The sequence below is a fragment of the Trachinotus anak genome, unplaced genomic scaffold (genome assembly GCF_046630095.1).
Source record: "Trachinotus anak isolate AG129_WGS33_773 ecotype Australia unplaced genomic scaffold, CSIRO_AGI_Tana_v1 ptg000003l, whole genome shotgun sequence".
Lineage (NCBI taxonomy): Eukaryota > Metazoa > Chordata > Actinopteri > Carangiformes > Carangidae > Trachinotus > Trachinotus anak.
In genome coordinates, this window is record NW_027273854.1 from 10,035,392 (window position 1) to 10,046,662 (window position 11,271).

Below are 11,271 nucleotides of genomic sequence, written 5' to 3' on the forward strand. Positions count from 1 at the left end.
AGATTCAGAAACTTTACGAAATCAGATCTGTGAATCAGATTTGTGAATCCCATTTATTAACAAGTGGATAAAGAAACAAATCTATCAGTGTGGAAGCAGCAGGACATCACTTTCAATTCATGATGGTATAATATTTTAGAGGCAGGAGGGAGACATCACCTCCACTTTCAACTATTAATAAAATTAAGGAAACAACAGATTAAAATGAGAGTCACAAAGCATGTAGATGTAACCACAGCTCCTCCTCCTGTCAGTCCCTCTCAGTTTCAGTGTTGTATTAAATTGCTCCTCCAGCACCTCCTCTCCTCATCCTCCACAGCCTCTCATCTGTCAGCAGTAAGCTCACTTTCCAAGTTACAAGGCCGTTCTCAGCACACACTGACAACATGCTGGGGACCCTCTGCTCTCTCATCGCTGCTCTAACATGTAAGGAGGCCGACTTACTGCAGCTCTGACCTCATGTTGGATTCATCAGTCTGTGTGTTTCTCTTGACTCCATGTCATCTTGTTGTTTCCAGGTGTGAGTGGTGTGACGGTGGTGACACAGAAGCCTCCTGTTGTGGCGCTGAGGAAAGGAGAGACAGTCACCATGGACTGCAACCTGGGGACTGTTACTAACTATGCTGCTGGCTGGTATAAACAGATTCCAGGAGGAGCTCCCCAGTTTGTGCTAGCGAACTATCATGGCTGGAGCTCCCCAAACTATGGCTCTGGTTTCTCTTCTCCCAAGTTCACATCTAATCATCAGTCAAGATCAGATTATCGTTTGATCATCAAGAATGTGGAGGAGGGAGACTCAGCAGTCTATTACTGTAGCACATGGGACGGCTCTGCTAATGCAGCTGTATCACAGTGATTTACACTGTGACAAAAACCTCCTCACTGATCACTTCTGCTTTCTGAGTCTCTGACACATCTGGACATCTGGAAACACCAGCCCATGCATGTGTGTTGCTTTACATGTGCACAGAGCCACAACTTATAACCTGTAGATGTCTTGTCATTTTAACTTGAGGAAAAGACGTTTTTTTGTAAACATTTTCTGAACCAAGTGAATATAGAGAATATAAACATAAAGAGTATAAAGAATCAAAGGAACTTGACATTTTTTCCACTAACTCTTTATCATAAAAGTTAGGACAAAATGATTATTGTAATATTAATTTCTAAACATTACCATGTAAAAAAATGATTAATTTCAATTCCTCCTCCTGTCAGTCACTCTCAGTTTCAGTGTTGTATTAAAGCCTCTCATCTGTCAGCAGTAAGCTCACTTTCCAAGTTACAAGGCCGTTCTCAGCACACACTGACAACATGCTGGGGACCCTCTGCTCTCTCATCACTGCTCTAACATGTAAGGAGGCCGACTTACTGCAGCTCTGACCTCATGTTGGATTCATCAGTCTGTGTGTTTCTCTTGACTCCATGTCATCTTGTTGTTTCCAGGTGTGAGTGGTGTGACGGTGGTGACACAGAAGCCTCCTGTTGTGTCGCTGAGGAAAGGAGAGACAGTCACCATGGACTGTAACCTGGGGACTGTTACTCTCAGTCCTTCTCGCTGGTATAAACAGATTCCAGGAGGAGCTCCTCAGTTTGTGCTGAAGTTTTATCATGGTGATAGAGTTCCCAGCCTATGGCTCTGGTTTCTCCTCACCTAAATTCACATCTAATCATCAGTCAACATCAGATTATCGTTTGATCATCAAGAATGTGGAGGAGGGAGACTCAGCAGTTTATTACTGTAGCAGGCTCACGGCTCTGTGAATGAGTACGTATCACAGTGATTTACACTGTGACAAAAACCTTCTCACGACACACTTCTGCTTTTTCAGCTGCTGACACATGTTGACTGTGACTGAAACCATCAGGGTGATGTTTTCTCTAACTTCTTGTAGTACATGCAATAAAAAATATGATTGCTTCTGTGGATTGTTACCAGTTACAGTCAAGCCCGAAATTATTCATACCGCTGGCAAAGTTTGAGTAAGTTACTTTTATTCAACCAGCAAATTTCTTCTTGATTGGAAATGACACAGGCGTCTCCCAGAAGATAATAAGACAATGTACAAGAGGCATCATTGTGGAATCAAGAATTTCTCAGCTTTTACATTTGAACAAACAGTGGCATGTCCAAAATTATTCATACCCTTTGCAAACTGTCACAGTCTATGGGAAAATCCAAAGTTCTTTACCATTCCAAATAGTCCAAGCTGTTCTAAAGCATCCTAATTACCCTGATTCATTGGGAACTGCTGTTTTAATCAACTCAACAGGTGAAAAACAGCAGCTCTCTGCAGTTGGTTTGTGGACAGTCATGGCTAAGACAAAGGAGCTCAATGAGGACCAGCAGCTGCGCATTGTGGCTGCTCACAAGTCAGGAAAGGGCTATAAGGCCATATCTAAATGTTTTCAAGTTCCAGCGTCTACAGTGCAAAGTATTATTAAAAAAATACAAGACGTTCCGCACTGAAGAAAATCTCAGAGGACGTGGTCGGAAGCCAAAAGTGACACCTGTGCCGGCCAGGAGGATAGTGAGAGAGGTGAAAAATAATCCAAGGATCACCACCAAGGCCATCCTGATGAATCTGGGCTCTGCTGGTGGCAACGTCTCAAGGCAGACAGTCCAACCGACACTGCACACTGCTGGGTTCCATGGATGCAGACCAAGGAGGACGCCACTTCTCCAGATAAGGCACACAAAAGCCTGCCTGGCCTTTGCAAATGCTCATCTAGACAAAGAAGAAGACTGGCACAATGGCACCATGAAAAAAGGGCAATACATCAAGATTCTCAACAACAACATCAAGCAGTCTGCAGAGAAACTTGGCCTTGGGCACCAGTGGACATTTCAGCACGACAATGACCCAAAACACACTGCAAAAGTGGTGAAGAAATGGTTAGTGGACAAAAACATTAATGTTTTGCAGTGGCCCAGCCAGAGTCCTGACTTGAATCCAACTGAGAATCTGTGGAGGGAGCTAAAGATCAGGGTGACGGCAAGGAGACCCTCCAACCTGAAAGAGTTGGAGCTCATCGCTAAAGATGAATGGGCAGCAATACTAGTGGAGACATGCAAAAGGCTGGTCAGCAATTATAGGAAGCATTTGATTGCTGTGATAGCCAATAAAGGCTTTTCTATTGATTATTGAGAAGGGTATGAATAATTTTGGACATGCCACTTTTTGTTCAAATGTAAATAAAAGCTGAGAAATATATTTTCCCACAATGATGCCTCTTGTATGTCGTCTTATCTTCTGGGAGATGCCTGTGTCATTTCCAATCAAGAAAAAACTTGCTGGTTGAATAAAAGTAACTTTAAGTCAAAATTTGCCAGGGGTATGAATAATTTCGGGCTTGACTGTATATATAGATGCTACATGCATTTGCTTTCACAGAAAAATGTAAATCACAAAGCACAAATAATTATATACAACAAGATTTATTGTCTCTCATTACTTATCATTTGTGCACATGTAGTAAAGATTATTCCACTTTTACTTGTAGTAAAAATCAATCTCAAAAACCAATCTTTATTCTTGTTTAACATGCCCAAAGTTCATCAAACAGGTAAAAGTTTCAAAAGTACATGCGTTTTTTTTTTTTTTTTTTAAATTCAGGTCGAAAAAATAAATAAATTAAATAAACAAAACACATTGAAATGTTTCTCTGACCTGGCAAAATATTATTTATATTCACAGATTAATGGTTTGATTCAAATACATGAATGACAGGAGTTTTCATGAACATGAAGCAGGAGACTTCAGCCAAGTGTGAAACTGAGGTGAAAGATGAACAGATATGTTGCTTCTACGTCCTGAACACTGTTTAAAACTTGTTGCAACAAAGAAGTGGAAGAAAACATGAAACTGAACAATATAGTATATTTAGCATGTTTATTTCTTGAGACACTGGAACTTCAATAAAATATTAATGTGATATAACGTTTAGAGTTAATAATCCGTACATGAAAGCCATCAGTGAGATTTCAGAGACAACAGGAAAAACAAGAACAAAATTCTAACATGAGATTTTTAGAATGAAATGATTTGTGAATATGATCTGAAAACATACAAATATTGAGTTGAGTGTAGAAACTCCTCCTCCTCCACTTCTCCTCTCCTCAGTGTCTTTATAAGCTTCAGTCTCTCTCCTCCTCACACTCCAACCCTGCTCACCTCTCAGCTGGACAGTAAGAGACGTTTACACCGCACACTGACAACATGCTGGGGACCCTCTGCTCTCTCATCGCTGCTCTAACATGTAAGATATTCTTCTCCTTCCTTTTATAGTCCACATGTTCAGACACAAACCTTTCACTCATGTATTTCTGTGTGTGTGTTGACAGGTGTTGATGCAGTGATAGTGCTGACCCAGACGCCTGCTGTCCACACAGTTTCTACAGGACAAGAGGTTGTTCTCAACTGCAACATTCAGAGATATGATGGATATTATGTCAGTTGGTATAAACAGGTTCCTGGTGCAGCTCCTCAGTACGTTCTACGTTTTTACCATGGGAGCAGTTCACTCTACTTTGGAACAGGATTCTCCTCAGACAGATTCAACTCTAAGTCCTCATCAGACATAGATTACCAGTTCATCATTAAGAGAACAGAGACAGGAGACTCTGCTGTCTATTACTGTAAAGCATGGGACAACTCTGCAAAAGAATATGTATCACAGTGATTCACACTGTGACAAAAACCTCCTCACTCAGCACTTCTGCTTTTCACCTGCTGACACATGTTGGATGTCACTGCAGCTACCAGGGAGATGTTTCCTGTATCTTCAGATTATAAACATAAAGACAGTTGACTTTCAAACTGGTACATCTTATTTTTACCTAATTCCTCAGAGCTATCCAGGCAGTGGTTACATACAGTGTGCTCCGTGTGTTTGCTTTCACAAAAATTTAGATAAAATGAACATTAGTATATGTTAACCATGAATAATTAATCCAAGATGTGAATCACAGGAGTTTTCATGAAAGTCTGTCTTGGTGTGAGAGAACTTCAGCAAATAGCTGAGATGAAATGTGAACAGATGTGCTTCCTCTACATCCTGAACACTGTTTAAAACATGTTGTAACAAAGAACTGGAAGAAAACATGAACCTGAAAACTGATGAAGTTACAATTAGCATGTTTATTATTGAGACTTGGCAGGTTTAATAAAGTACAAATGTGATACAACCTTTGGAGTTAATAATCCTAACACAAGACACATCAGTAAGATTTCACAGACAACAGGAGCAACAACGACAAACTTCTGACTTGAGAGTTTTTTTAAATAAATAATTTATAAAGATGATCTTCCCATGCTGGGGACCCTCTGCTCTCTCATCGCTGCTCTAACATGTAAGATATTCTTCTCCTTCCTTTTATAGTCCATATGTTCAGACACAAACCTTTCACTCATGTATTTCTGTGTGTGTGTTGACAGGTGTTGATGCAGTGATAGTGCTGACCCAGACGCCTGCTGTCCACACAGTTTCTACAGGACAAGAGGTTGTTCTCAACTGCAACATTCAGAGATATGATAACAATTATGTCAGTTGGTACAAACAGGTTCCTGGTGCAGCTCCTCAGTACGTTCTGAGATTTCTCCATGGGAGCAGTTCACCCAGCTTTGGAACAGGATTCTCCTCAGACAGATTCAACTCTAAGTCCTCATCAAACATAGATTACCAGTTCATCATTAAGAGAACAGAGGCAGGAGACTCTGCTGTCTATTACTGTGACACATGGGACAGCTCTGCTGATGCAGCTGTAACACAGTGATTCACACTGTGACAAAAACCTCAGAGAGAGACTCACTGCAGATTTGATGAATTCTGATCAACATCACAAAAGTCAAAGAAAACCTGAAGTGAAACAGAACATCTAAAAATCCTCCAAAGAGACAAGAATGTCTCAAACAAGTGCAGCAGTGTTTTGTAAACTAAACAGACTGATGAAGGGAATGAGATGTTGACAGTGAAAGTTGGTCTCAACAGGATGTTTCAGTTCCACTCTCCTCATCAGTGAGAGTCAGGAGGTTTTTGTACAGCCATGTGTACAAACTGAATCACTGTGGTATTCGGACAAGGCACCAAGCTGATTGTGACAGGTAAGAACTTTTGAACTGATCATTACACAAGACTGGTTTTATGTTTCTGATTCAAATTGATAGAAAATTGAAAATAATAAATATAATCGTGACTATTTATTTAAATCATTTAACAGTGAATTATAAATGTATTGGTTCATTGGTTTTGTCTTGTTACCAGACTGTGTCTTTGAATGGAAGGGAAAGATCTGCAAATAATCACAATGTTGGAAACATTTCATATAAATTCTGCAAACAAAATATTTGTTGATGTTTGACGAAGTTTTAACAGATTACAAGACTGGGCTCAATTATCACATTTTAACTTCGTAAATTCCTACGTTAAATGGACTGTTAATAATAAATTACAGTGTTTGAAATATTTCTTTCCTACATGTCCAGAGTTTCTTGATAATTTTGAACATACCTGAGTTATATTTGGGATTTTTAAAATGAAAAAATGTTGTCGTTTGATCTGCACAAAATAGAAAAGTGACTGGTAAATCTGAATTTATCACAGAGACTGAAATGATTTTATCAAATTTTTGAAAGACACAGAAGGAGGTCAAAATATTTTTGTTTTGAGATAGATTGATGTGTTTTGCATGTTTTAAATTTTTTATCCAAGTTTCATTTTGACTTTTTAAAATTCAATATTTTTGATTGTTCATGGTTTTATTCACATGATAAAGGCAAGTGATGTATATAGTGTAGATTGTTTTTAGTGACTAAAATGATGTTATTGGTTTGGAAGACATATAAATTGAAAGTAGTAGAAATATTTTGAAGTTAGTCACAAAATAATATTTTTTTTAAATAGAGCATGATCTGTTTTCTACGTCTTTGGTGATCAAAATGTTTTATGTCTCCTGTGTGATGCGTTGTCAAAGCAATTATCAGATAAATCTGTGACTATCATGCTTTGTATGAATAATTTGATCCTACTCATGTTATTAATGTGGTCCGTGTGTTTTCAGGCTCCAGCCTCTCTCCTCCTGTCCTGACAGTCTTCCCTCCGTCCAGTGCTGAGCTCCAGTCCAACAAAGCCTCTCTGGTCTGTCTGTCCAGTCAGTCTGTGCCTTTTGCAGATGTGACCTGGTTGGTTGGTGGGAGTCCAGTGAGCAGTGGGATCTCTACCAGCACCGCTGTTCAACAACCAGACCACACTTTCCAAATCAGCAGCTATCTGGCCATCCAGACGTCAGACTGGAACATGGATAAGCTTTACACATGTAAAGTGTCTTTGGGCTCCCAGACTTCACAGAAAAACATCAACAAGTCAGACTGTCCCACTGAAGAATAGTAGAGGAGCAGAATGAGTGTTTCAAACCTGCTTCTTTACTGTTTGTGCTGTTTGCTCATGACAAGGTTCACATGTTAGAAAAGATGTGTCTGCACGCTTGTAATAAATGTTGTGACAGTTAGGTGGAGGTGTTGTATCAGCTTTGCATCTTCTGCATTTTTCATCATTCATTTAATAAAATAAAAGAAAAAAATCTGTGATCAAGAAATTGTTTGTATTTATTTGCACCGATGAAAATATCACTTACAGCAAAAATATCTAAACTGTGATAACATTCACAAGAGTTTAATGTTCTTCTGATATTCATGTCAGAGGCAAATATAGATCCAGAAGACACAGGTAACAGACCATTGCTACTTTATTCAATATAAACTTTACTTTGTAAAACATTCACCTTTTCAATAAAAACATAATAGAGAAACTGTTTTGTATATTTGTGTCTGTTTTTTGTTTTCTGCAATAGAGCAGCAACTGAAAGTGAGTTTTCATCCTCCATCAGTGAAGCATCACCTCTCTGCTCCTCCCCCTCTTCCTTCCCAGGATGCACCTGCAGGCCTCGTGTCCTGATTCATAGCTTCATGTAAATGATGTCAAGTGTCAGGCCTCTGTAAAATGAGAGGAAACTGTCCCTGACTGGAAACACACTGATGTTTTAATTACTGTCATTTGGTCAAATCAGAGACGGTTTAACTCTGATGTGTGTAAATTATGTTAAATTATGTTTTAAATCCTGAAATAGATGATTGTTGTTGATTCCTGAAAATCTTTTAAGTTCAAGCATAAATTATTAAGAATTATCAAGCATAAATGTAAATTAAAGAGTTCACCTACACTGACTATAATGGATAAATGAAAGACATTTCTGTCCAATGAGGATTAAAGACCAACAAACATGACAAAGCATGTAGATGTAACCACAGCTCCTCCTCCTGTCAGTCCCTCTCAGTTTCAGTGTTGTATTAAATTGCTCCTCCAGCACCTCCTCTCCTCATCCTCCGCAGCCTCTCATCTGTCAGCAGTAAGCTCACTTTCCAAGTTACAAGGCCGTTCTCAGCACACACTGACAACATGCTGGGGACCCTCTGCTCTCTCATCGCTGCTCTAACATGTAAGGAGGCCGACTTACTGCAGCTCTGACCTCATGTTGGATTCATCAGTCTGTGTGTTTCTCTTGACTCCATGTCATCTTGTTGTTTCCAGGTGTGAGTGGTGTGACGGTGGTGACACAGAAGCCTCCTGTTGTGACGCTGAGGAAAGGAGAGACAGTCACCATGGACTGTAACCTGGGGACTGTTACTAACTATGCTGCTTACTGGTATAAACAGATTCCAGGAGGAGCTCTTCAGCATGTGCTGAGGTTTGGTCATGACTGGAGCTCTGTATATTATGGCTCTGGTTTCTCTTCTCCCAAGTTCACATCTACTCATCAGTCAAGATCAGATTATCGTTTGATCATCAAGAATGTGGAGGAGGGAGACTCAGCAGTTTACTACTGTAGCACATGGGACACCTCTGTGAATGAGTGGGCATCACAGTGATTTACACTGTGACAAAAACCTCCTCACTGATCACTTCTGCTTTCTCAGCTGCTGACACATGTTGACTGTGAGTGAAGCAATGAGACGATGTTTTCTTTAACTTCTAATTATAAATATAAAAGTGATGATTTTTTTTAAATGATCTGTGTATCACATAAATCCTCATATGTTTCCCAGTGGTACAATACTTATATACACTTTGCTATATGTACATGCTCTAACAAAACAAACGCAGCATATGAATACTCTTGAATAGAAACCATTAAAACACAAACTTCATTTAAGTCTTGTAAAAACCATTGTTTTCAGTAAATGTTAATGTCTCTTGCTACTCATCACACAAGAGTCATGTTATAGGAAGTTTGCCACAAATTGTCAGACAGCTCATCCATATTCTCAGATTTATGATTAGATGAATTAGAATAAACTGGATAAATATCTAACATCCTCACTTTTATGTTAATTGTAGAGAACTGAAGTGAGAGATGTGAGACTCTTTGGCGATTAGACCCCATCGTGATGTCATCATATTGGAAAGGTGGGTGAGGCTGTGCGAAGAGGATCGTGGCAAAATCTGATTGGTCACTGAACACACCTGTAGTCAGCTGATAACAAGAAGAGGGTTGAATCTGATTTTATCTGTTGAAGTCTGAGTTGAGTGTAGAAACTTAGATTACCAGTTCATCATTAAGAGAACAGAGGCAGGAGACACTGCTGTCTATTACTGTCAAACATGGGACGACTCTGCAAAGGAGCGGGTATCACAGTGATTCACACTGTGACAAAAACCTCCTCACTCAGCACTTCTGCTTTTCACCTGCTGACACATGTTGGATGTCACTGCAGCTACCAGGGAGATGTTTCATGTATCTTCAGATTATAAACATAAAGAAATATGACTTTCAAACTTGTACATCTTTTTGTTACCTAATTCCTCAGAGCTATCCAAGCAGTAGTTACATACAGTGTGCTCCGTGTGTTTGCTTTCACAGAAATTTAGATAAAATAAACATTAGTATATGTTAACCACTAATAATTAATCCAATATGTGAACCATAGGAGTTTTCATGAAAGTCTGTCTTGGTGCGAGAGAACTTCAGCAAATAGCTGAGATGAAATGTGAACAGATGTGCTTCCTCTACATCCTGAACACTGTTTAAAACATGTTGTAACAAAGAACTGGAAGAAAACATGAACCTGAAAACTGATGAAGTTACAATTAGCATGTTTATTATTGAGACTTGGCAGGTTTAATAAAGTACAAATGTGATACAACCTTTGGAGTTAATAATCCTAATACAAGACACATCAGTAAGATTTCACAGACAACAGGAACAACAACGAAAAACTGACTTGAGAGTCTTTTAAAATAAATAATTTATAAAGATGATCTTCCCATGCTGGGGACCCTCTGCTCTCTCATCGCTGCTCTAACATGTAAGGAGGCCGACTTACTGCAGCTCTGACCTCATGTTGGATTCATCAGTCTGTGTGTTTCTCTTGACTCCATGTCATCTTGTTGTTTCCAGGTGTGAGTGGTGTGACGGTGGTGACACAGAAGCCTCCTGTTGTGACGCTGAGGAAAGGAGAGACAGTCACCATGGACTGTAACCTGGGGACTGTTACTAATAGTCCTGCTTGCTGGTATAAACAGATTCCAGGAGGAGCTCCTCAGTATGTACTGAGGTGGTATCACAGCTGGAGCTCTGTAGAGTATGGCTCTGGTTTCTCTTCTCCCAAGTTTACATCTAATCATCAGTCAAGATCAGATTATCGTTTGATCATCAAGAATGTGGAGGAGGGAGACTCAGCAGTTTATTACTGTAAAACATGGGGCAGCTCTGCTCAGGAGAACATATCACAGTGATTTACACTGTGACAAAAACCTCCTCACTGATCACTTCTGCTTTCTCAGCTGCTGACACATGTTTTTCTTTGAGTGAAGCAATGAAGCAATGTTGCTTTAACTTCTAATTATAAACATAAAAGTGATGATTTTTTAAATTGATCTGAGTATCACATAAATCCTCATATGTTTCCCAGTGGTACAATACTTATATACACTTTGCTATATGTACATGCTCTAACAAAACAAACACACCATATGAATACTCTTGAATAGAAACCATTAAATAATATACAAATAATCTGTATATTATGGCTCTGGTTTCTCCTCTCCCAAGTGCTGTCCGCACAGTTTCTACAGGACAAGAGGTTGTTCTCAACTGCAACATTCAGAGATATGATAGCAATGGAGTCCAGTGGTATAAACAGGTTCACAATCACAGACAGTTTAGCTGTAATGTGTGTAAAGAATGTTCATGTGTGCAGAGTCAAATCTGAGATG

The 11,271-nt window shown here is 39.4% G+C and overlaps 1 protein-coding gene across 4 annotated transcripts; it reads left to right on the forward strand.

The window, feature by feature from the left end:
- Nucleotides 1-290: 290 nt before the first annotated feature.
- On the forward strand, nucleotides 291-7,594 carry LOC139615459 (immunoglobulin lambda-1 light chain-like). Of its 4 annotated transcripts, none has more exons than XM_071473481.1 (4): nucleotides 291-426; nucleotides 519-844; nucleotides 6,071-6,104; nucleotides 7,061-7,594. In XM_071473481.1, exons 1-4 carry the CDS (start codon nucleotides 387-389, stop codon nucleotides 7,384-7,386), a joined length of 726 nt encoding a protein of 241 aa, XP_071329582.1. In that variant the 5' UTR covers nucleotides 291-386; the 3' UTR covers nucleotides 7,387-7,594. The 4 variants fall into 4 exon arrangements, with proteins under 4 accessions (XP_071329582.1, XP_071329573.1, XP_071329564.1 ...); XM_071473472.1 differs by lacking the exons at nucleotides 291-426; nucleotides 519-844 and adding exons at nucleotides 1,264-1,354; nucleotides 4,346-4,671; XM_071473463.1 differs by lacking the exons at nucleotides 291-426; nucleotides 519-844 and adding exons at nucleotides 4,123-4,260; nucleotides 4,346-4,671.
- Nucleotides 7,595-11,271: the final 3,677 nt, after the last annotated feature.